The sequence below is a fragment of the Bos javanicus genome, chromosome 19, assembly GCF_032452875.1.
Source record: "Bos javanicus breed banteng chromosome 19, ARS-OSU_banteng_1.0, whole genome shotgun sequence".
Taxonomy (NCBI): domain Eukaryota; kingdom Metazoa; phylum Chordata; class Mammalia; order Artiodactyla; family Bovidae; genus Bos; species Bos javanicus.
In genome coordinates, this window is record NC_083886.1 from 53,238,010 (window position 1) to 53,264,741 (window position 26,732).

At 46.3% G+C, this 26,732-nt stretch overlaps 1 protein-coding gene across 2 annotated transcripts in view; it reads right to left on the bottom strand.

The window, feature by feature from the left end:
- RPTOR (regulatory associated protein of MTOR complex 1) overlaps window positions 1-26,732 on the bottom strand; it is a 323,215-nt gene that overhangs the window by 56,635 nt on the left and 239,848 nt on the right. For both annotated transcript variants that reach the window (XM_061392613.1, XM_061392614.1), the window contains exons 12-13: window positions 22,868-22,951; window positions 21,488-21,598 (exon numbers count right to left, since the gene is read on the bottom strand). In XM_061392613.1, the coding sequence (XP_061248597.1) occupies window positions 21,488-21,598; window positions 22,868-22,951 (195 nt within the window). The remainder of the gene's footprint in view (window positions 1-21,487; window positions 21,599-22,867; window positions 22,952-26,732) is intronic.

Sequence of the window (26,732 nt, forward strand, 5' to 3'; positions counted from 1 at the left end):
CTCTCAAGTCCAATTTTCATCTGAAAAAATAGCTGGAATGGATGTGTACAAATGCATTTTCCCTTGGCTGTGGGGAAAGGGCTGGCATCGCACACACTCTCAGAAGCGCAGCTGCTCTGAGGCATTCTCAAAAGCAGCTTCTGGGTACCTGCCGGGTGCGGGTACCCTGGCTGCTGGGCTGGCTCCTTTGGAGGCTGTCTGCGTCCCACAGCTCCCATACCTGTCCTCTCTCCTGAGTCAGCCCAGGGCCCACGCGCCTCTCCTCCCACTTCTGAGCAGGGACGTGCCCAACGCCTGAAACCACTCAGTTTCTGCAGACCCCAGCCCCTGCCAGAGCTTGTCATACACCTTTGCTTAGACTGACAAAATCTACGTAAACACCATAATTATGAATTATGTGCATCCCATGGTTATATTCCAACAGGTGCTTCCTAGAGGCCTGTCTCCAAAGGAGCAGTTCCAAGTGGAAAGGTTGATTTCAGGGCCAAGTGGGTGGCCAGGTATGCAGCTCTCGCCACCTCCTCAGGGTACATGGCACGTGTAGGCACGGTTGTGTCATGTGTTAGCACAGTTTTCAAGCCCCACTAGGTGTCCAGCACTGGCTCAGTCCTGGACACGGACCCCCACACCCTGCTCACAGTCCTGGGGAGACAACTGAGCAACTCTGGCTCACGATGAGACGCTGGCTTGGGAGGCTCTGGGAGGGGTGGAGAGCTGGGGTCATCCATGAAGGAAGGGCAGACGTGAGTGGGGGTGGAGGGTGGGAAAACAGGTGGGAATCCTGCTGGGATATGGAGCCAGGGAGAAGGTGGCCAGGGAAGGCAGGAGGCAGGGAGCTTTGACTGCTTCATGGATGCGGTCTTGAAGACACCAGAGGGCACTGGGAATGCGAGGGGGAAGACTGTTGAACTGCAGGTTGAAGAATCACTCTGGCAGCTGCAGTGGAGGGTGAGCTGGAAAGCCGGACTGGAGGTGGTGACCATGTGCAGCAGGGTCAGAGATGGTGGGGAGGACCCTGAAGACTTGAGATCGTTCTAGAGGGATCTGGGTGGGAGGAGCCGGGCAATCTGACTGCTTGGTGAGACCACTAAAGAGGCGGGAGAGGTGGGAGCCGTGTCATCAGAGACTGAGAGGGCAAGGAGTTGGATTTGGGGTACACTGCATCAATGCACCTCAGAGACACACAGTGGAGCTACCAGGAGGAGGCGAGCCAGGATGAACTCCTAGATCAAAAGTCATGCACGTACTGGGTGGGAGCCCATGGCCACAGGGTGGAGGGGGAGGTGATCTGGAGCATGAAGGATGAGCTGGGAGACAGGGAAACAAGCGTGTGAGCAGAAGGGGCTCCAGGTGGTACCAAGAAGCAAGGAATCTAAATCTTAGGGAAAGGAACCGGCCCTGAGGCAGTGGGGTCATCAGAAACTCTGCTTCTATACCAGGCTGGCTGACTTGGGGGACATTTCTGCAGGTGCTGGCTCTTCAAGGGACTTAAAACAACTATGCCTCAGACATTCAGGAATTGACATCCAGGGAGGTGGCCAGTAAGAGAAAGAGAGGCAAAGAAACAGGCTTCAAGCCCAGGTTCTCCCTCTTGCAGCTGGGGGACCCCAGTGACATTTGAGAAATCTTTGCTCAACTGGTGGAATCAGATGAAACATCTGAAACATGGAAGTGCAATCTGAACATGGGAGTGTGACTCATAAATCACGGATGCTCTCGTTCTTGGAAAGCAACCCACAGAATGTGGTCATACTGCTCACCGAGCTTCCTGATCAATACCCAGAAAAACCACTTGGTGATTTAGGGTAACGTGTTCACAGGGAGATGCTGAATTCCATCAGCTCCCAGCACGCTCCACTCTAGGGGATAAAGGCCATTCAAGAAGTAGAGAGGGCTGAAGTTTTAAGATCTGAGTTTCTGAGAATAAAAGGAGAAAAGTTACACACTGCAAAACCTCACTGGCTCTGCAGGGCACTGCTGGCTTGAGGGCACGGCCAGTGTGAAACTCTCTCAGGGGCAGGGTGATTTTGCAGATAGAATCTGCTTTTTACTGCAGCCTGGAGCCCTGACCTCCTCTCTCCCACGCTGGCCTACTTCTCAGGGTGCTCTGATAATGAGGTGTTTTTCCTCACGTCAATAAACTAATAAGGTGGTGACTGGACTCAGCTGTTTAAGATCAGACTGAGTGAGATGGAGGAGGTGGTCAGGGAGCAGGGGCGCTAGGAGCTCAGGTTCTCAGGCCAACAATCCCCAAGAGCCAGGGAAGCCAATTAAGCATGCAGCTTTCAAGTCATTCCCATAACGGATGCCTTGCTTTGAATGAAGGTTTGGATAAATGAGCTAAAAGGTGTCAGCAAGATGTTGTCTGCAGAGGCTCATCCAGAAGGGGCCGGGAGGGCGCATGCAGACGGTGCCTGCAGCAGTGCCTGCGTCTGGGGACAGGGTTAAGGCGCCAGCACCGAAAACAAAGCCGCTCTCCTTTATTTTGAAACCAGAGGTGCCACAGTCAAGCCCAGGTCCACACATTTACAGCGACGCTCATAAAACATATCTCGTCACAGAGTGACGACGTGTTCCTAAGTCATATCTGCTAATTCGGAAGCCGAAGCACATGTGCGAGTAGGTGAAGCTATAGCTTCATTATGGCTTCAGTACTGGAAATGGCGATGGTCTTGTTCGTGTAGAACAACCTCTGTCTGGAAGAGGCTGCCATGCAGGTGGGAGCAATTAACATTTTCGGGTCATGTCCACCCTCACTCTCAGAGCTCAGCAACTGTCCTTTTAGAACTGGCTTAGAATCACCCCATCAGCCATCCCAGCCCTCTCTGTATCTACTTCTGGGGCCGGCGAGCCAGGGATCTGCAGGGTGCTGACTTCTCAGGATGCTGAAATGGTCACCAGCTGCCCACTCTCCCTCCCGACTTGGCCAAGTGCCTTCTTAAAAGAGAAAACAGTCCTTGAAACTACAAAGGCCCAGAAATGCAGGCAAGAGACACGTTGCACACGCAGGCTGGGGGGAAGCTCCCCTGAGACATGCAGGGCTCCAGCGGCCCACACTCCTCCACACGGCTGCTTTTCAAGGGCCCTCTCTCATGTCTCTGTTTTCTCCCAGATCAAGCTACAGGTTTGACATATTAAGGCCAGCATAGAAAGAGGGTGGAGAGGAGGAAGAGCATGAATATGAAATGGTTTTTTCCTAAGCAAGCCCCCACGCCACCGCACACCTGTGTGTGTATATATATATATATGTATGTATGTATTTTTTCCCCCTTCTTAGTAGGGAAAAGCCCCCCACTATCACAAATTAGGCAGTTGACTTTCCCACATTTAGGAAAACCGCAGGGGTCAGCACATTCGGAGTGCAATGGATAAGCCTCGCGCTGGGAAAACCACCTTCATATTCATTGTATCAGGGAATTATATTTTTAACATGAGAAAAAGGAAGGGAGGTGAGGAAGAGAAGAAAAGCAAACAGAGAAGAGGAAGCAAGTACATAGTTCACTGTGGCTGAAGATGCAGTCTGCAAACTGATTTCAGGAGGCGGCAGAGACCAGGACGAGCCCAGAGACCACAGACTCTGGCTTCTGCGAGGGTAAGTTCACAGGGCAAGGGCAGGTACACCCCCTCAGAATATTCTGGCAAAGAATGCTGTGGGGGAAGCCCTACCTTCATTCTCCTTAATGCAGATTATAATGTCTGTCTCCTGGGGAGCAGGAAGACACAAACAGCACAGATCAACAGGCCACCAGACACGAGGCATCAAATGAGGCCCCACCAGCAGGACAGTCCCGAGCAGTGTCACCAGTGGACACAGCCACTCACGTTCCGATGTGAATACGGAGAAAATCACAGAGGGGGGTCCTGTTTCCTGTCCTTGGGTCGCAGAATTCACTCCCTGGGATGAGGAAAGGATGCCAGAGAGGTGAGCTGGGTTCACATAAGGGACAGAAGCACTGGACTGCACCCTGACCCACTGCCACCAGAACATTAGAATCGTCTCCAGACAAATGCAGGACTACGTTGACCTGTTTATACACCGAGAGTCTTAAAAACAGCTCGTGGCCTTAAAACTAGTAGTGCTTGAGAAAATAATCCCAGAGTGGGGGTTCTGCTCACTGCAAACAAGAGCTCACTGTTCTTCAAACCCAGGGGCACAGTCCCTCCCAGGCAGTTAAAGATGAATGTCCTTCTGCACAACTCAAAGGCCTGGCACAATGGCCTTCCCACTTGCCAAGTGCAGTAAGATATTTATATACATATATAGGTTTTCATTTTCCAACAAATGGTTTATTACTTTAAATGTTCTCATGTCAGATGCTCTTGTGTTGAAGGTAAACTTCAGACTGAATGACGAGACACCAGGAATGCTGAAATACCTGTTATCAGTGGGAAAATCATACATACACGAATGCTTTTACGCCTCTGATCTACTTTTCTGTATGTGTTCTAAAATTTATAAATGTAGGCATTTCCTGGAAAATCCAGAGGTTAGGACTCAGTGTTTTCACTATCGTGGCCCCGGATTCAATGCCTAGTTGGGGAACTAAGCTCTTCCAAGCCACGTGGTGTGGTCAAAACAAAACAAAAATTTGTGCATGTATTACAGTTCAGTTCAGTCACTCAGTTGTGTCTGGCTCTTTGTGACTCCATTGACTGCAGCACGCCAGGCTTCCCTGTCCATCACCAACTCCTGGAGCTCACTCAAACTCATGTTGATCAAGTCGGTGATGCCATCCAACCATCCATCCTCTGTTGTCCCCTTCTCCCGCCTTCAATCTTTCCCAGCATCAGGGTCTTTTCCAATGAGTCAGTTCTTTGCATCAGGTGGCCAAAGTATTGGAGTTTCAGCTTCAGAATCAGTCCTTCCAATGAATATTCAGGGTTGATTTCCTTTAGGATTCACTGGTTGGATCTCCTTGCAGTCCAAGGGACCCTCAAGAGTCTTCTCCAATACCACAATACAAAAGCATCAATTCTTTGGTGCTCAGCTTTCTTTAGAGTCCAACTCTCACACCCGTACATGACTACTGGAAAAACCACAGCTTTGACTAGATGGACCTTTGTTGGCAAAGTAATGTCTCAGCTTTTTAATATGCTGTCTAGGTTGGTCATAGCTTTTCTTCCAAGGAGCAAGAGTCTTTCAATTTCATGGCTGAAGTCACCATCTGTAGTGATTTTGGAGCCCCCTAAAATAAAGTTTGTTACTGTTTCCATTGTTTCCCCATCTATTTGCCATGAAATGATGGGACCAGATGGCATGATCTTAGTTTTCTGAATGTTGAGTTTTAAGCCAACTTTTTCACTCTTCTCTTTCATTTTCATCAAGAGGCTCTGTAGTTCTTCACTTTCTGCCATAAGGGTGGTGTCATTTGCATATTTGATGTTATTGATATTTCTCCTGGCAACTGTGATTTCAGCTTGTGCTTCATCAAGCCCAGCATTTTGCATGATGTATTCTGCGTGTAAGCTAAATAAACAGGGTGACAATATATAGTCTTGACGTACTCCTTTTCTGATTTGGAACCAGTCCAGTGTTACATGTCCAGTTCTAACTGTTGCTTCTTGACCTGCATACAGATTTCTCAGGAGGCAGGTAAGGTGGTCTGGTATTCCCAGCTTTTGAAGAATTCTCCACAGTTTGTTGTGATCCACACAAAGGTTTTGGCGTAAAGCAGAAGTAGATGTTTTTCTGGAACTCTTGCTTTTTCTATGATCCAACAGATGTTGGCAATTTGATCTCTGGTTCCTCTGCCTTTTCTGAATCCAGTTTGAACATCTGGAAGTTCACAGTTCACGTGCTGTTGAAGTGTGGCTTGGAGAACTTTGAGCATTACTTTGCTAGCATGGGGGATGAATGCAATTGTGCAGTAGTTTGAGCATTCTTTGGCATTGCTTTTTTTGGGACTGGAATGAAAACTGACCTTTTCCAGTCCTGTGGCCACTGCTGAGTTTCCCAAATTTGCTGGCATATTGAGTAGCAGCGCTTTCACAGCATCATCTTTTAGGATTTTAAATACCTCAACTGGATTTCCGTTGCCTCCACTAGCTTTGTTCATAGTGATGCCTCCTAAGGCCCACTTGACTTCGCATTCCAGGATGTCTGGCTCTAGGTGAGTGACCACACCATTGTGGTTATCTGGGTCATGGAGATCTTTTTGTACAGTTCTTCCATGTACTGTTGCCGCCTCTTGATATCTTCTGCTTCTGTTACGTCCATACTGCTTCTGTCCTTTACTGGACCCATCTTTGCATGAAATGTTCCCTTGGTATCGCTAATTTTCTTGAAGAGATCTCTAGTCTTTCCCATCCTATTATTTTCCTCTATTTCTTTGCATTGATCACTAAGGAAGGCTTTCTCATCTCTCCTTGCTATTCTTTGGAACTCTGCATTCAGATGGGTATATCTTTCCTTTTCTTCTTTGCCTTTAGCTTCTCTTCTTTTCTCAGCTATTTGTAAGGCCTCCTCAAACAACCATTTTGCCTTTTTGCATTTCTTTTTCTTGGGGATGGTCTTGATCACTCCCTCCTGTAGTGTCGTGAAGCACTGTCCATAGTTCTTCAGGCACTTTGTCTATCAGATCCAACCCCTTGATCTGTTTGTCCCTTCCACTGTATAATCGTAAAGGATTTGATTTTTAAGTCATACCTGAATGGTCTGTGGTTTTCCCTACTTTATTCAATTTAAGTCTGAATTTTGCAATAAGGAGTTCATGATCTGAGCCACGGTCAGCTCCCGGTCTTGTTTTTGCTGACTGTATAGAGCTTCTCCATCTTCAGCTGCAAAGAATATAATCAGTCTGATTTCGGTATTGACCATCTGTTAAATCGTCACTCAGATCAGAATGTGATCACATGGGCCAGAGGATCTGCTGTTCAAAACCTGCTTTCTTAATGGTCCATCGCTGAAGGCAGAGCAGCCCTTGGTCTGGTCCTGTGAGGACCTGGGGCAAACACACCTCCTGTGCTAGGAGTTTGTTTGTGTCCTGCCTTATTCCTAGTTTGTATGTTAATAAAATGTATTTTTATCATAATTTTAAAGAAAACCTAATAGTAAATAGAGTTCCCATATGTCCCATACCCAATTTCTCCTCTTGTTAATACCTTACATCAACGCGGTACAGCTTGGTAAGAAAATGGTGGCCTCCTAGATGACCCAAATCAACAAGCACTTGCCAGAGCCGCCACTGGACAGTGTCCCCATCTCCACAGTGAGCCACATCCGCCGTCTGCCTCCTCAGAGGACCCTCCAACACTAGCAGGAAGGAAGGGATCATCTACAGTCCCCTTCCATGGATTTTCTGGGATAAAGAGTTTTTTGGTAAAACAGAATTGTTGTTCAGAATGGCCTCTTCTTAGTTGTCTTCCTGGTTAAATGAGGTGGCTGCTTTTCAGAAGCCCTGGGAGTGGGTTTTACTCTGGGAGAAGAGTCAGATCCACCCTCCTGGGGTCCCTGGAGAACTGTGGGTGGGCCAGCAAAGCAGAGACCTCACTCATGTCCCAGGAGCTAAGTCTGCCTGTCCTGACGCTGGTTCATCCCCAAGACCACCCATCTGCGAGGAGGCCAGGCCCTGCTAGACATGCTGCTCATTGATGACAGGTCAGGTTGCAGCTGGGTTATCTCTGTCGGTCTGTCGATCAGAAGGGAGGCAGTTGTTCAGATACCTGTAGTTGCCAAGAGTGAAGTGAAAAGCCGAAGGAGGGACGCAGGAGGCTGTCACCTGCCCTCCCCATGCAGGCGACTCGGCCCCACACTGGCAGATTGGACCATGTGCTGCTGGGGAGGTGACAGATCGCCCTTTTGCAGGATGAATGGGTGCAGTGACTCAGGCTGCAAGGGACTTCCCAATGCATCAGTCTGTCGCCAAGGGCAATTCAGAGACTAGAGGGCTTCGTGATTAATTGTCAGGCTGCATTAATCACCAGCTCTGCAGTACTGATTTCAGTTGGGGGTGGGCGGGTGGGCAGAGGCTGGTCAGCCAGAAAGCAGAGACCACACAGCCAAGTCTCAAAGTTTTATAAAAGGGCAATCACAGTTTGTTTGGAGCCTGAAATCAAGGCTGGGTTGATTGGCCCAGAAAGCACCAGCTCAGGCACCTTTCTTGCCCAGTACTCCTGGCCTGTTCTTTGTACCTGGCAGTGACCTGGGTTCCAGGGTCAGGGACAGGCTGGACCTCGGCAGCACTGATCCAGGGAGGTTTGTTCCCTCCTTGTTTCATGGGGCAGCAGCTAGTGGATGTGACTGGCACATGGTTAGGAACTGGCCTACTTCTTGGTGCACATATCAGTTCATTTATGCAGTCAGCAAACACTGGGCCTCTGGTAGAAAGGCTGCATTGTGAGTCCTTGTCCTCAAAGAGCTGGAAGTCTAGCAGAGAAGGTAGAAGGTGCAAAGAGCTAACCCAAAGGCAGCGACTCAAATTGGGATCAAAGAGGAAGGCAGGAGGGGTGGCTGGGGAGGGAGGGCACTCTGCCTCCAGTGGGAGGTGAGGGTGCTGTGAGCAGAGATGTGCACACATGAAGGCAGTAACAGCAGAGACAATCCAGTGTACAAGAGCGCCTGTCTAGGGGAGGAGGCTCTTGGGGTGGGCTTCTTCAGAAACACTGCTCAGCCCCGCTACCCCTGAGTCCAGCACCAGGCAGGGGACCTTGTATGATGTGGCTCAGTGTGACCCTGAGGGATGGTGGTTTTAGGGCCTGTCAGGGATGATATCATTACTAGATCTATGCTACAGAAATATATCAGACGATTCAAATGAGTCCTAGGAATTGCAGCTGAGTTCTGGGTAATAGGGTGCAGCCCAGCAGCAAGACCTCTCCAGCGTGGAGGCAGCTCATTAGGCCTTGACCAAAATCAGCCCAGAGCAGAGCTGAAGGTCCCAGGGCGGGTGGGTGGGTGCACAGGAACCAACTGACTCTCTGATAAGCTTAAGCAGGTGGAGAATTAAATGGCGAGGTTGTTAGCTGACACTGTCTATCATTTAATACAATTAGACGAGAAAGAGACTAAAGACGTAAAAATTATAAAGGTAGAAGCAAAACCATTAGAGTTTGCAAGTGATATGATTATATGCCTAGAGAGCCAAATGGAATAAATTAAATAGGACTAAGAAGAGAACTTAGTGAGGTTAAAGACTTTAACACACAGAAATCAAAAGAAGCAACCAGTTAGAAGATATATGCGAGGAAAAAGGATATATGCACCCCATTTATAAAAGAATCCTAAAGCTGGAAATAAACTTGACCTGAAACATGAAAATCCTCTGTGAAGGAAACTTTAAGCATTCCTGGGAGTTCCCTGGCAGTCCAGTGGTTAGGTGCCAAGCTCCACTGCAGAAGGCATGGGTTTGATCACTAGTCAGAGAACTGAGATTCTGCACGCCACCCACGAGGAGCAGCCAAAAAAAAAAAAAAAAATCCTGAAGAACACAAGAATCAACTTGAACGAGTGAAAGCATCCCTGTTCACTTACAGAAGGATTCATCATCATAAATATATCAGTGTTTCCTGAATTAATTTAAACTTTAATATAATCTCTCCAAAATCACCAGCAGGCTTTTTTGTCTGAAACTAGACATTTTCTAAACTTCCTATGGAGAAATAAATAGAAATAGCCAGGGAAATTTTGTGTAGGAAGAATAATGACAGGGAATTAATCCTATATATCTCAAAACTAACTGTGAAGGTTCAGTCCTAAAGAGCATTGTGGAGCTGGATTATGGACAAACTAGCCTCTTTAATATATAAAGAGCTCCTTGAAGTCAAGAAAAAGACTAACAATCTAATGGTCAGTGTACACAAACCAGCAGTTCACAGAAAGCAGAAAAAAATGGCCCTTAGATTTATGAAAATGCTCAATCTTTTTCCTAATAAGTGCACTGTAATACTACACTGAAATACCACTTTTCACTTCTCAGATTGGCAAAAATTCAAATATTTTACAATGTGCTCTGTTGTAAAAATACAAAATGGTAATATCTGTCAAAATTAGAAATGCGTTTACCCTTTGACCTAGCAGTGTTATGTTTGGGAGCACAGTTTACCAGCTTTATCTGCAGATGTATGAAACAGCATGTAGAAGTCTGTTAATGGCAGTAGTGTGAGTAATCACAAGGGACTGGTTCAGATCACAGGTCCCGGCACCACAGGAGACTGGGTAAGTGAGCAGTGCTCCTCTGCAGTGGGATATTGGGCATTAGCTGTGAAGGTGGAGGAGGCTCTCTGTGAGCCCAAATGGCAAGACCTCCTAGGTGAGGAAATGCAAGAGGCAGAGCCAGGTAGGGGAGGTCCTGTGCTTAAGGAGAGAGCAGTTTGGTCTGTATATGCATACTTACTTACGTTTAGTCAAGAGAATATGTAAGAAACTAATAAGGTGATTAAACATAGTGGTGGAAGAGTGTTTTTTTAAGCTTGCATTTAATTTCATATTTATTTTCATTTTGACCCAGATGTCACATTTTCTATGTTAAGATATGATATACTGACTCCCTGTACCTCTTACAGAGACAGGAGACGGAGGAAAACTTCTCATCCTATACCTTTCGGTGGCATATTGATTTTTGAGCCTTTAAATACACATGGACCACAGCCTTGTGTGACTCAATGAAACTGTGAGCCATGCCGTGTAGGGCCACCCAAGACCGACAGGTTGTGGTGGTGAGTTCTGACAAAATGTGGTCCACTGGAGAAGGGAATGGCAAACCACTTCAGTATTCTTGCCGTGAGAACTCTATGAACAGTATGAAAAGGCAAAAAGATAGGATGCTGAAAGATGAACTCCCCAGGTCGGTAGGTACCCAATATGCTACTGGAGATCAGTGGAGAAATAACTCCAGAAACGATGAAGACACAGAACCAAAGCAACAACACCACCCAGTTGTGGATGTGACTGGTGACAGAAGTAAAGTCCAATCCTGTAAAGAACAATATTGCATAGGAACCTGGAATGTTAGGTCCATGAATCAAGGTAAATTGGAAGTGGTCAAACAGGAGATGGCAAGAGTGAACATCGACATTTTAGGAATCAGTGAACTAAAATGGAATGGAACGGGTGAATTAAACTCAGATGACCATTATATTTACTGCTGTGGGCCAGAATCCCTTAGAAGAAATGGAGTAACCCTCAGAGTCAACAAAAAGAGACTGAAATGCAGTACTTGGATGCAATCTCAAAAATGACAGAATGATCTCTGTTCATTTCCAAGGCAAACCGTTCAATATCACATTAACCCAAGTCTATTCCCCAACCAGAAGCTGAAGTCGAAACGTTCTATGAAGATCTACAAGACCTTCTAGAACTAACACCCAAAAAAGATGTCCTTTTCATTATAGGGGACTGGAATGCAAAAGTAGAAAGTCAAGAGATACCTGGAATAACAGGCACATTTAGCCCTGGAGTACAGAATGAAGCAGGGCAAAGGCTAAAAGACTTTTGTCAAGAGAACACACTGGTCATACCAAGTACGCTCTTACATCAACACAAGAGAAGACTCTACACATGGACCTCACAAGATCAATACCAAAATCAGACTGATTATGTTCTTTGCAGCCAAAGATGGAGAAGCTCTATACAGTCAGCAAAAACAAGACCGGGAGCTGACTGTGGCTCAGATCATGAACTCCTTATTGCAAAATTCAGACTTAAATTGAATAAAGTAGGGAAAACCACAGATCATTCAGGTATGACTTAAAAATCAAATCTCTTACGATTACACAGTGGAAGGGACAAACAGATCAAGGGGTTGGATCTGATAGACAAAGTGCCTGAAGAACTATGGACAGCGCTTCATGACACTGTACAGGAGGGAGTGATCAAGACCATCCCCAAGAAAAAGAAATGCAAAAAGGCAAAATGGTTGTTTGAGGAGGCCTTACAAATAGCTGAGAAAAGAAGAGAAGCTAAAGGCAAAGAAGAAAAGGAAAGATATACCCATCTGAATGCAGAGTTCCAAAGAATAGCAAGGAGAGATGAGAAAGCCTTCCTTAGTGATCAATGCAAAGAAATAGAGGAAAATAATAGGATGGGAAAGACTAGAGATCTCTTCAAGAAAATTAGCGATACCAAGGGAACATTTCATGCAAAGATGGGTCCAGTAAAGGACAGAAGCAGTATGGACGTAACAGAAGCAGAAGATATCAAGAGGCGGCAACAGTACATGGAAGAACTGTACAAAAAGATCTCCATGACCCAGATAACCACAATGGTGTGATCACTCACCTAGAGCCAGACATCCTGGAATGCGAAGTCAAGTGGGCCTTAGGAGGCATCACTATGAACAAAGCTAGTGGAGGCAATGGAATTCCAGTTGGGCTATTTAAAATCCTAAAAGATGATGCTGTGAAAGCGCTGCTACTCAATATGCCAGCAAATTTGGGAAACTCAGCAGTGGCCACAGGACTGGAAAAGGTCAGTTTTCATTCCAGTCCCAAAGAAAGGCAATGCCAAAGAATGCTCAAACTACTGCACAATTGCATTCATCCCCCATGCTAGCAAAGTAATGCTCAAAGTTCTCCAAGCCACACTTCAACAGCACGTGAACTGTGAACTTCCAGATGTTTAAACTGGATTCAGAAAAGGCAGAGGAACCAGAGATCAAATTGCCAACATCTGTTGGATCATAGAAAAAGCAAGAGTTCCAGAAAAACATCTACTTCTGCTTTATTGACCACACCAAAACCTTTGACTGTGTGGATCACAACAAACTGTGGAGAATTCTTCAAAAGCTGGGAATACCAGACCACCTTACCTGCCTCCTGAGAAATCTGTATGCAGGTCAGGAAGCAACAGTTACAACCAGACATGGACAATGGACTGGTTCCAAATTGGAAAAGGAGTACTTTTCTTTTTATCAAGGCTGTATATCGTCACCTTGTTCATTTAACTTATATGCAGAGTATATCATGTGAAATGCCAGGTTGGAAGAAGCATAAGCTGAAATCAAGGTTGCTGGGAGAAATATCAATAACCTCAGATATGCAGAAGACACCATCCTTATGGCAGAAAGAGAAGAGGAAGTAAAGAGCCTCTTGATGAAAGTAAAAGAGAGTAAAAAAGCTGGCTTAAACCTGAACATTAAAAAAACTAACATTATGGCATCTGGTCCCATCATTTCATGGCAAATAGATGGGGAAACAATGGAAACAGTGACAGACTTTATTTTAGGGGGCTCCAAAATCACTGCAGATGGTGACTGCGGCCATGAAACTGAAAGACGCTTGCTCCTTGGAAGAAAAGCTATGACCAACCTAGACAGCATATTAAAAAGCTGAGACATTACTTTGCCAACAAAGTCTGTCTAGTCAAAACTATGAATTTTTCCAGTAGTCGTGTATGCATGTAAGAGTTGGACCATAAAGAAAGCTGAGTGCAGAAGAACTGATGCTTTTGAACTGTGGTGCTGGAGAAGACTCTTGACAGTCCCTTGGACTGCAAGGAGATCCAGCCAGTGAATCCTAAAGGAAATCAACCCTGAATATTCATTGGAAGGAGTGATGCTGAAGCTCCAATACTTTGGACACTTGATGTGAAGAACTGACTCACTGGAAAAGACCCTGATGCTGGGAAAGATTGAAGGTGGGAGAAGGGGACAACAAAGGATGAGATGGTTGAATGGCATCACTGACTCGATGGACATCAGTTTTAGCAAGCTCTGGGAGCTGGTGATGGACAGGAAAGCCTGGTGTGTTGCAGTCCATGGGGTTGCAAAGAGTCAGACACAGCTAAGCAACTGAACTGAACTGAGTGATATGAGTCATCTTTGGATGGAAGAGGAAGCTAACCTGCCTCTTTTTCAACTGTGAGCTGGAAGAGGGGAGATGGGAACAAGAAGGGATACAGGTACAGGAAGAGAGGCAGTGAACTGGGATGACATCACTGAAGCGAGAACATTACAAGTTTTGAGACTGGGAAGGAGAACTAGCACAGATGTTGGGTGGGGGGAGGGAATGGTTACAGAAATAAAACTCTGCTAATCCCTGATCCACTTTTTACTCACACATGTTTCTTCTTGGGACCAGGACAGCTGGTACATACAGTGAAGCTCTCTGTGTCCCCAAATCTCTATTTCCTTCACCTATACCAACATACAAAGTTTTTTCCAAATTCAGTGACACTGTGTCCTTGGAGTCCCCTGGTGGTGCTATAAATAAAAATTTATTAGCTGTAACTAGGGAAAGTCTGCCTGAATTACATATTAACTGTGTCTATGAAAAAAACCTCAATTAACTGGAATCTAGTTAACAGAAATATTTTGCCATCTCCCTTCTCTTGATCTTGTTAATGAGCAGAAATGATAACAAATTTGATGAAAGTAAAAGGAGAGAGTAAAAAAGCTGGCTTAAACCTCAACATTAAAAAAACAAAGATGATAGCAAACCCTTCGTTGGCCAAATGATATCTCTGCATGATGTATAATCTTTTTTAAATATATTGTTGACTCTGATTTGCTAAATTTTGATTTACAATTTTTGCATCTGTCTTCACCAAGGATACTGATTGTAGTTTTCTTAATCTGGTTTTTGGTATCAAGGCAAGGCAAATCTCATGGGATGATATGGGAAGATGCTTCTTTGCCATCTGTATATTTCATTAACGATTGGGTAGAACTCAACAATGAAGCCATCTGAACCTGGAGCTTTCTTTGCAGGGAAGTTTTAAATCACAAATTGAATTTTAAAACTAGATACAGTGCTATTCAGATTATCTGTCTTCTTAAGGGAGCAGCTGTGTCATTCAAGGAGTTAATTTCATCAAAACTATCAAAAGCTCTGGCATCAAGTTCATAAATTCCTTCACTATAACTTCAACGTCTCCAGAACCTGTGATGCCACTTCTCTCACTCCTGATTTGGGGTTTTATGTCTTTTTTCTGTTTCCTTCTCAGTCTGAGTAGTTATTGATCTGCTCAAAGAATCTAGCCTTCGATTAAGTGGATTTTCCCTCCTGCTTTTCTGTTCTCTTTTGCACTGATCTCTGAAGTGATCTTTTTTAAAATTAATCAATTTGTTTATTTTTGGCTGCTCTGGGTCTTCACTGCTGCGCTCGGGCTTTCTCTAGTTGCAGCGAGCAGGGGCTACTCTTCGTTGCGGTATGAGGGCTTCTCATTGCGGTGGCTTCTCTTGTTGCAGAGCATGAACTCTAGAGCATGGGCTCAGTAGTTGTGGCACACGGGCTTAGCTGTTCCGTGGCATGTGGGATCTCTCCAGACCAGGGATCAAATCCGTGTCCCCTGCATTGGCAGGCGGGTTCTTAACCACTGGATCACCAGGGAAGTCCCCACAGTGATCTTTATTATTTCCTTTCTCTCACGGTGGCTCAGAGGTTAAAGCGTCTGCCTCCGATGTGGGAGACCTGGGTTCGATCCCTGGTCGGGAAGATCCCTGGAGAAGGAAATGGCAACCCACTCCAGTATTCTTGCCTGGAGAACCCCATGGACGAAGGAGCCTAGTAGGCCACAGTCCATGGGGTCGAAAAGAGTCGGACACGACTGAGCGACCTAACTAACTTTCTCCTACCTGCTACTGCTAAGTCGCTTCAGTCGTGTCCGACTCTGTGCGACCCCATAGACGGCAGCCCACCAGGTTCCCCCGTCCCTGGGATTCTCCAGGCAAGAACACTGGAGTGGGTTGCCATTTCCTTCTCCAGTGCATTAAAGTGAAAAGTGAAAGTGAAGTCGCTCAGTCATGTCTGACTCTTATGGACCCCATGGACTGCAGCCTACCAGGCTTCTCCATCCATGGGATTTTCCAGGCAAGAGTACTGGAGTGGGGTGCCATTGCCTTCTCTTTCTCCTACCTACTTTGGGTTTAATCTGCTTTTCTTTCACTAATATCAGGTCCTTTGACCATTTTTAAGTCAGGGTTTTTTTGAGTTGTAAGAGGTCCTTATATTTGACCCCTTAACAGATAGGTGAGTTGCAAATAATTTCTCCCATTCTAAAGGTTGTTTTTTTTTCATTTTGTTGACTGAGTTGCAAGTATTTTCTCCCATTCTAAAGGTTGTTTTTTTTGCATTGTGTTGACTGTTTACTTTGTTATGCAAAAGATTCTAGTTTATGCAGCCCATTTACTTATTTTATACATAATACTTATAATTAGAAATAAATGACTTAACATATCTATGTTGCTTATAAGTTTATTTATATAACATTTATACATTAATATTATATATTTTATTTTATATATTTATATTGATTCTTAAAATTTTGTTTTATAATTGAAATATTTTCATTATTTATTATGACAGAGGATGAAATAGTTGGATGGCATCACTGACTTGATGGTCATCAGTTTGAGCAAGCTCTGGGAGTTGGTGATGGACAGGGAAGCCTGGCATGCTGCAATCCATGGGGTCACAAAAAGTTGGACATGACTAGGCGACTGAACTGAATTGACCTGAATCATTTATTTAAAAGTACACAAGTCTCCAAGTGTCCTTGATTTTCTTATTATCTATTTTGATTTTGCATTTGATTCCACTATGGTTGTAGAATACACTGTGTAAGATTCCAGTTCTTTTAAATGTGTCTTGGTTTGTTCTATGACGCAGGATGAGGTCCATCATGGTGTACGCCCCTGGCACATGGAAAGAACGAGGGGTCTGCACTCACATGAAGCACTGTCTGGCTGGTGGATGGCCCCGTTCAAGCATTTGAGAGAACCTCCTTGGTTCCACTTCTACTTGTTCTGTCGTTTACTGAGAAGAGAATGCTGGGACTTCCAGGTGTAATCATGGATTATTTACTGCCATCCCACACTTCCACCAGTTTTCAGCTTATGTGTTTTGAAATACTGTTATTAGGTGAATAAGCATTTAGACTGTACTGTTCTCGTGATGGGTGGACTCCTTTAGCATTAGCAAACAATTCTGCGTCCCTGGTAATATTCTCTGCTCTGAAACCTACTTTGACATATTAATAGGGGCATTCTCATCTTCTTTGCTTAGTGGTAACACATGTTTTTGCTTTTAATCTATTTGCATCTTATATTGAAAGTACATTTCTTTTAAGATCATATAATTTTCAAAAATCCAATCTGACAGTCTCTGCCCTATAATTGGGTATTTAGACTATTTACATTGTGATTATTTATATATATAAGGTTATGCTTTAATCTATTGTCTTGTTAACATTTGTGGTATTTATCTCATCCATTCTTTGTTTTCTTTCCCTCCTTTTCTTTTTTCTTTCATGTTATTTGTATATATTTATGATTTCATTTTATCTCCTCTGGTGGCTAACTGGCTATAGTTTAAAATTTTAGTGATAACTTCAAGGCTTATGGACTACATTTTATCACAGTTCACCTTCAGATGATATTTTATCACTTCAAAGAAGTACGAGAACCTAACAACAGTATTTCCTCAGTTTCTCTCCTCCCAACCTTTTTGCTATTGTTAGCATACATTTTACATATGTTACAGGCTCCATAGTACACTGTTATTATTTTTTGATCAAATAGTCAATTATCTTTTAAAGAGATTTAAAAGGCAAGGATAAAAAAAACACCACCACCCACACATTTATCTGTGGAGCACTCTTTTCTGGTGCTCTGAACTCCTTTGTGTCCATTCATGTTTCCTCCTGGTATTATTTTCCTTCTGCTTGAATGGCTTTCCCTAACATTTCTTGTACTGTGGATCTACTAGTGACGAATTCTTTCAGTTTTACATGTCTTTAAACGTCCTTATTTTGACTCCAAGCTATTTTCAGTGGGTTAATGTGAACTCTACGTTCAGTTTTTCTTCCAGGACGTTCAAGATGCAGTCCCATTGTTTTCCTGCTGTCATAGTTTCTGACAGGTGATCCACTATCATCCTTAGCTTCTCTGTTTCCTTTCTTTTCGACTGCTTTTTAAGTTTAAATTTGTCGTTTTTTAAGCAATTTGATTATCAGGTGCCTTGGTGTAGTTTTCTTCATGTTTCTTGTGTTTGGGGTTTGTTGGGTTTCCTGGATCTGCAGGTTTATAGTTTTCATCAAATTTGAAAACTTCTCAGCCATTATTTCTTCAAATTTCTTTTCTGCCAGCCCCCTGTAGGGGCTCCCAGTACACATATATTCAGTCACCTGCAGTTGTCCCACAACTCAAGGATACGCCTTTAGTTTTATAAAAGGTTTTCTCACTGTGCTTCATCTTGGACAGTTTTTATTACCATGCCTTTAAGTTCACTAATTTTTCTTCTGCAATGTTTAATTGGTTGTTATCCCATACTTTTCATGTCACATATCAGAGTTTTCATTTCTAGAAGTTTGAGCTGGGTCCTTTTAATATCTTCCATGTCTCAATGGAGCTTTTTTATGTGGAACAGACTTCTAATGACTTAATGTCCTTGACTGCTAATTTGAACATCTGTGAGAGTTCAGAATAAGTTTTGGTAGGCCAATTGTCCCCCCTCTCATTACGGATCGTATTTTCCTGCTTCTTCACATGCGGTAATTTTTGATGTAGCAGTGAGTGTAGAGTAGCACGTTGTGTGGGTGATTTGGGAAGAGACCCTCGGGGGCTTCCTGATGGCTCAGGGGTAAAGAATCTGTCTGCAATGCAGGAGACACAGGGGTTGTGGGTTCGACCCCTGGGAAGATCCCCTGGAGGAGGAAATGGCAACCCACTTCAGTATTCCTGCCTGAAAAAACCCCATGGACAGAGGAGCCTGGTGGGCTACAGTTCACAGGGTGGCAATGGACACAACTAAGCACACGCCTCTGGGACCAGATTCCTTGGAGATAATCAGGGCACTGAGACCACAGGAAAGGGCTTTCCTAATGTGCTGTTAATAGATTTCCTTGTCCGGAGACACGCCTGCACATCGGTGCCCCCACAGGGTACACTGCCCACTTCAGTCAAATGGCACATGGTCCTTCAGAGCCTGGAATTCCCCTCCTTCCTTCTTCCCAGACTGAGCCTACTTTCTTTAAGGCTGAGGTAATTCCTGCTTCCTGAATCCTGTAGGAGCCCCTCACACAATGGCATGTAGTATGTGCTCAACATATGCTTGTGGGGTGAGCGGAGGTCACAGACTCACCCCTCAGCTGGGAATGCAGCCAGAGTGGGGCCCACATCTTCTCAACTCTTGGGGAAGAGCCCTGAGGGTGGGCAGCTCCCCAGAACAGGGACAGCTGAGAGTGCTGGGACACCTCGCCCGTGCCTCTGTACAGATTCATTCACCCCAAGGTGGGCATCCCTGTCACAATCAACTTGTCTTCTGACCCTCACTCATGGTGGCCATGTCAAGGCCTCACTCCAAGAGCTCTGAGCTTTGCGGGAGGCACACAACATGTGAGTACTCGGAGGCCAGATGCCAGCTGGGGAAGGGGGAAGCAAATTCCCAGAAACACATGGAACTTTAATCTTTCAGAAACTCGGACCAGGGTGATCATGAAAAGTAAACGACACTCAGTCTCAACTGGAAACGTTAAAAAAGTCTCCTAGTGGGATGACTGCCTTTAAATAAACAGGTGCAACAAACTGGTTGAGGTGCTAAGCCACAGGACGGTCCCAGCACCTGCAGGCATTTACAAGAACACTGCAGGCTAGGGCATTTCCAGCTGGGCCCAGAAACAGCTCCTCAAGCATTATTAAACGTGTAATTCCTCCAGCATCAAGCAGACATGAACGTAAGCACCGAGACAGCCTTAGAGCACTGCAGATCTGTGCTTTCGATGAGCTCTCCCATGTTCGGTTCCAGAGACAACCAGGCCCCTGGAGACAAATGTGACCAAGAGGCAGTTTCAAACCAGATCCCTTGTTCTGAAATAAGATGACCAACTTCAAATTCCATGAGAATTCAGCAGCAAAGTGCGGTTCTGAAGGGTCATCTACTTTCACATAAAGAAAAAAGATTAAAGCAGAAATAGACACTCTGAAGACTAAAAATAAAGATACTCTCTACTTCCAGGTGCTAAACGCTACTCAAATCCTGGTGAGTACGAACTGCAGTTGACTGAACGTGTTCTGGAGCACTGGTGGCCCTGAGAAGCAGGTTCAGGTGGCCGACCATCACCCTTGTGGGCTCGGGGAGAAGGGGACATCTTTTCTGCCCCTCTCCCCACACTGGGCTTCATGTCGCAGTCGTCTCGCCCTTTGATGCATCCAGAACCTTTGCACATGGTCCCTAATGGCAAGAACAGTGCCAGTGAACTTCTCAACACATGATATAGATGACAAAGGTATTGAAGTGGGAGAGAAACAAGGTTCTGAAGTAACGTCCCCAGAAAAGCCCTCTTCTTTACGTGGTAGCTTGGCTCTTCAGTTAAATTTGATGAAGGGCAAAGTAGAAGTGACCAACTGATACAGTTTCCTGAGCCCCAAGGCCAGGCTTTCAGATCGGCAACAAAAGGCTTTAGTACAGCAGAGGCAGGCTGGGTAGGAATGAAGTTTTATCACTACTCCCTTCACACTAAAATTTCTAAAACTGCTTTACATACTGTGTGAACTACACACACACTGTGGTCCTGATCTCTGCAACCACACTGTAGGAAGCGTTATTACCACAACTTTACAGAGACACATGTGATGGCTGGGGGAGGTGAAAATGGCTGGCTTAAGCAATCAATGGGAACAGGCTGCATCACCAGTGGTCCCGGGAATGCTCCCTGCACCGCACCCCACCCCCGGCCACTGTCACATGACCAGCCCTCCCGCCACACAGGTTCAAACTCGAGAACCCACCTGGCCCTACTGTCACCTTGGCATCCCTACCCTGGCTCTTCCTGACCACTGGTTCTCACCTACATGGCCACCCCCACTCCCTCTGGATGTGAATTCATGAGCAGGTGGGTCAGTGGCCCCCTCCCACCTGGGTTAACGTTATAATCTCTGTGACACTGAGGCACACAAATGCAGCCCTGCCCATAAGATTTCCCCACTTTTTGAAAAGTCACCCTTATGATAGGCAGGTGTGTGTATTCACAGCAGAGGATTTGGTCGCCAGTGGACAGTGCTGAGGGCAGGGACAGCTGAGCTTTGCAATACCTTTGGCCTTCAGCACGATTCTGAGTACAAGGTCCTGCCAAGGACTTCAGCAGCAGACATGTGACTGCAGACCCGCAGGCATGAGGACAGGGGTGGGAAGGTGCTTGCTGGGAGTAGAGCTGGAGACGTGGGCTGGGCAGTCACGGCTGAGAAGTGACTAGCACTATGGCCCAAGCCTTACAGGTGACAGCTGGGGCCTCCATGGGACTGTTGCTAGGGTCAGGGCAGGGGAAGGAAAAGCATCAGTTGGTTGGGGAGACCAGTCAACAAGGAATCGGGCAGGGTCACTGGCTGGAGGGGTGGTTATGGGTGGGGAAGGGGCAGTGCACAGAGACAACAGGTGAGCCAAGGGCCAGTGTGACAGACCACGACTGGGCCAAGGGGAAGCAATGCCTTTCCTGGGAGGGAGGGAGGCCATGGAAGGCATGAGGCCAGGAGGAGGGAGCGTGGATAGCAGTGCCAGGCCCCCCGACCTGCTCTCAGCAGCTCTCCTGTGGCAGTGGGGGGACACAGATATTACTCACACTGTCCACGGCAAGGATCTTGGCCCAGATGAAGACAAGGAGAGGCCGCAGCTCCCTGGCTGAGCTCTGGAGCAGCTTTAGCACATAGGGGAAGATGCCCACAGACAGCGCCTGTGAAAGAGAGCATGTGAGCCCCACGCTGGAGGGAGCAAAGCATGTGGCGCCCTCAGCATGGACAGAGAACTGGGAGGGGCAGGGCTGTCCTCCCTGACCTCCGGTTCTTCTCCTGGAAGCGACCCAGGCCTGCCTGCTTGGGCTGCACCAGTACATGCAGACCACAAGGTAAGAGACACGCCAAGCCTCCACCCCAGTCTACCCATGTTGAGTCACACATGGCCTCCCTGCTGGCTCCTGGGAGTGGAAGTGGGCCAGTGAGGAGAGCTCGTGCAGTCTTCCTAACTTTTAGGTTTTCCCTCTTCTCCTTCTTGCTGAACTATCAATTATCACTCTTGGTTGACAGTATATAATGAAACAACTTACATACATCAACAGAGGTAAAACAACATGCTGAGCTCTCGTGTGCCCTTCACCCAGCTTCAACGCTGTCAAACCACAGGGTGTGGCATCCTGGCTGGCCCCGCCCACTGTCTTCTCCTGAATGTTCTGAAGCCCCCACTTAGGTATCACACAGTGTCATTTGTAAACACTTAAGTGTTTCTCTCCAAAAAATAAAGTCTCCTTTATGAAAATGTGACCACATACTATTACCACACCTAGAAAATGAACAGTTACAATTATTTTTTAATAATATAAAACATTCAGTTCATGTAAACTTTCTGTTTCTTGAATTTTAATTTTTCAAATTCCAACTTTCAAACTTTCATTTGCAAACAGAGCCCCATAAGGTCCACACTCTGCAGCTGGTGGTGGGTCTCCTGAATCCCCTTTTATCTCTAGGTCCCTCTTGATCTCTTTCCCTGGTGATATGTGTGGTGGAAAAATGGGTCACTTTTGACTCTATTTTTTTCAGTGTTTTGTTTCTACTTCTCCGTAGAATGAATGACTGTAAAGTGCTTCAGAGTTGTGCCTAAAACCAGAGTGAAAGGACAGTGAGTGAGGCTTCACAGGCTGCTTCCAGGAGAACAGGCACCACGTGTGGCCCCCAGCCCAGAGGCTGCCAGCTTCCTGGTGTGACAGGGGCGAGCCCCTCCCTAGAGAATGTTCTTAAAGGACACCTTCTGTCCCACAAAGGTGATGCCTAACAGCGGATGGGAAAGGGCCCCCCACAACATGACAATGAAGATGCAAAGAGAGGTCCATGGGGGCCTTGCGGGTTTAATGGCCACCCCCACAGTCACGCTTGGCTGCATGGCCAAGGACCCTTGATTCCTCAGTTGGTGCCCCCTCGACTCCTCCCCTGCTGATGCAGGAAGCACGCACCAGGCTCACTGCCCAGGGGCCCAGGTCCAGGAATCTTCCCAGCAAGTCCAGGGCTCTCAGCCGGTGCACTTGGCTCAGCAGCACCTGGAAGGGAGAAGAGGCAGCGTCACTGCAAGGTGCCCCACATGACCCTGGGTGAGCATCCCCAGGAGCTGTTTACCCAGGTCAGCGGGAGCCCCTTTCTCCACGGCTCACACCTTACTCAGGCTGGGAACACTCCATTTCTTGGCCGTGGTCAAGTCCACCCATCCTACCCTTCCAGTCAGCCTCCTGCCAGCCTGTTGCCCACAGCAAGCACAGTGGGCGGGCCCCTCTGCTGCTCTTCTGAAGAAAAGCTGAAGCCCTTAGCTTGGTCTGCAGGTCCAGCCGGCTCTGGAGCGTAACGCGCGTAAATGATGTGCGCACTGTAGGAACTATTAGAACAGACACTTTCTAATGGTGTTTAAGAAAATATTCACTGATAACACTGGTCCGTTCACTCCTAGATGCTGTTCTCTAGGTATAATGTCCTGTTTGTTCTAAATTCAATGATACTATTGTATTTCTCATCTCCTTGATGAGTAAATGAGGCACTGTCAGTCTTACTCCACAATCCTAGATACGTTTGATCATATCATTGCCAATGGCAGTATAGAAGTGCATTTCTGTAAATGTGCATAATTCATTTAAATAATCTCCCTGTTGCTAGATTTTTAAATTATTAATACATTTTTGTTACTGTAAAAATGCTATGATAAAAATACTAACAGGTACATCTCTGCACATTTATATGGTTTCCTCCCCACCTTCCTCCTAGGATAAACCTGAGAAGTAAAATTAGAGGGTCAGAGCACCCACATTTACATCACCAGATTGTCCTCCAGCTGAACAAACTTGCCCACCTGCCCACCTGCCAAGCCTCAGCTGGTTACCAGGCAGCAGGACATATTTGCTCTGGTACTCACAGGTTACGCAGGCTTGGGCACATAACTTCTCTGAACTTTAATTTCCTAATTCATAACACAAGACTCAACCATGAGGGATTTATTAAATATCAAATTAAAAGCTCCCAGGAAAATATTAGCCCATGTTACACTATTTGCCAACATGACAGTTAATAATAAAATGCTCTTTTAATTTGAATTTCCTTGATTACAAGTGAGGATGAATATTTTTTCATAGGTTAATTGGCTATTTCTCTAGTAAACCAGCCAGGTATGTCCTTATTTTACTACTTAAATGTTTTACTTTTTTCTTTTTCATATGAAAGGATTCTTTTTAAATGAAAAAGAGCAACCTCAGCCACATGTATTTCTTTTGTCCTGTGGTATATCAAAGTTTTGAGCTTTAATGGAGTCATTTATATTGACTTCTCTCATGGTGTTAACATGGGGATTATGTGTACAGAGTCCTGTGATGCAGGGCCCTTCTGCCCACCACTGTTCCCAGCCATCAGGTATGGGGCACTTACTGTGTTCCCAGCCATCCAAAGTGGGTATGGGGTACCTACTGTGTGCGGACACAGTGCTGGGGGTGACTGGGAACAGCAGGAGCCTTCCTGTCACAGCAGGGCCCAGAGACAGACATTCCGCATCCACACCGCAATAACCACTGTGATGGTGAACAGATGACCGGGGGCGGCCGCTCCCTACTCGGGGTCTGAAGGCTCTCCCTCCCAGTGGGCGAAGTGTGGGGTTCCTGGGCTTCAGGCAGAGGGGCTGGTGAAGCAGGGTGTCTGAGAGGAAGCGGGGTGTCTGAGGGAGGCAGGCAGGCAGGCTGACAGGGAGGCTCCAGAGCCAGCTGGACCTGCAGACCAAGCTAAGGGCTTCAGCTTTTCTTCAGAAGAGCAGCAGAGGGGCCCGCCCACTGTGCTCGCTGTGGGCAACAGGCTGGCAGGAGGCTGACTGGAAGGATAGGATGGGTGGACTTGACCGCGGCCAAGACTGATGGGGAGAAATAGATTCCAAGACAGCCGGCAGGCACGACCCAGAGCCTGCTGGTGGAGGGGGAAGGTGGGTGAGGGAAAGGAGCCGCTGGAAGATAAGGTTTGGAATGAGGCAAGAGAAAAGACAGGGCAGGATAGGCCAGCCAGCCTGGGGCGGTCTGCCAAGGGGGAAGCTGGGTGGAGGAACTGGTGAGGGACGGGACAGGAGGCAGGAGAGGGGACAGGAGGTTTGAACCATGTACCTGCTGCGGGGGGCGGGCAGGATCAGCAGCAGGACTCAGGAAGCAGACCCTCTGGCTGCAGGGATGTGGCCAGTGGTGGAGGGACTGAACAGGGGTGAGGAAATGGTGCCACCAGAGCAGTGGTGTGAGGGGCGCCCCTCTGAGGGGCAAACACGAGCAGGTGGGAAGAGGCTGAGGGTGCAGGAGGGTCAGCAGGTGGGGGACAGAGGAGGTAGCGAGAGAGGCTGGAGGGAGTGGAAAGAGGGGAGGGGGTCCCGGCAGCACGAGGCTCCCGAGGAGTGGTTTTTGATAGGGATGCTGGGGAGCTTCCCTACATGGGACTGTGGCCCGTGGCTGTAGGGGAGCTGAAAGCAGGCATGTCCACCTGGCAGGCAGCCCAGGGGTCAGGGAGGTGGAGGTGGCTGGGTTCAGCCACTGAAATGTCATCTCCCATTGGTTTGAAGCCTGTTTCCACATCACTCTTTTGAGATGGATGCTCAAGTGGTTCGTTTAATGTTTGGAGAAATTAAGATTCTCTGATAAAGAAGCTGTTGGGAGAGGTTATATGGGGGCTGCTCACAGGGGCCTATCTGAACAGGACCTGATCCCTCTGCATGTTTAACTCGTGGGTTATCATGTGCCACCATGGCAGAAAGGCAGCCGTGGAGTGCAAGGTTAGACGGTGGTAAGGTGTGGGATTTGGAGTCAGGCTGACCTGACTCTTTTACTTCCTGACAGTGTGGCTTAAACCACTACCTTTGGACACTTCTGTTTCATCATCGAGAAGAATGGAGATGATAACATGTAATTTCCAGAATTAAATGAGATGCAGCCTGTCTGGTGTGATGATTGTTACCGTTTCTGTGATGTTACAGCATGATGACCGTTATGCTCAGCACAGGATGGCTCCACCTCTCAGAAGAGATTTGATTGACTATTTATTTGTTTATTACTGTGCTGGGCGGCTTATGGGACCTTAGTCCCCTGACCAGAGACTGAACATGGGCTCTGGCAGTGAAAGCGCCAAGTGCCAACCCTTAGAGCGCCAGGGCATTCCCTCTTTTGTTTTTTAAAGAAAATGGAACCACCAGAGGTTCAAGTTTCTAGGGCAAGCAGAACCTTTCATTTATTAGGTTTGTGAAATAAGGTGTAATTCATCAAAAATCAAAGACATGAGACACATCTAGCACTTGTAAAGATTCTGTTTTCTGATTCCCTTTGTTATTTAAAACACTGTCAACTTGAATAAAGCTCTGGGTTTTCAAGTAAATAGCAGAGCAATTTGCAGTGGAAGAAATGGCAATGTGGGCCAAGAAACCTAATGCATGGGTAGTTTGTATTGCTTATTTCTCATGTGCACTAACCAGCAGTAAAGTCTCCATTACAACGTCTTATTTACAGATGGCAAAAGCAAAATGGAAATCGTCACCGTCACCGCTGCAACTCCATCTCTTCCGACTCTGCTGTCCACAGTGATGAAGCACACATTAGAGCACCAATAGACAGCTCACTTGTCTCAGAGACTCAAAGACCATCAGCAATGCAGGATTTTGTGCTGTGGGTATTGATGTTTTGTTGGAAAATAAATGGCATCAATAACGAGCCCTGGGGAAAATGTCAGGTACTGGCTTTTCTAAACATTACCCCTTCCTTCCGCTGATTTACATTTTAAAACAAAATTGAGGGCCAATATAAATTAAAATTACTTAAAAAAAAAAAA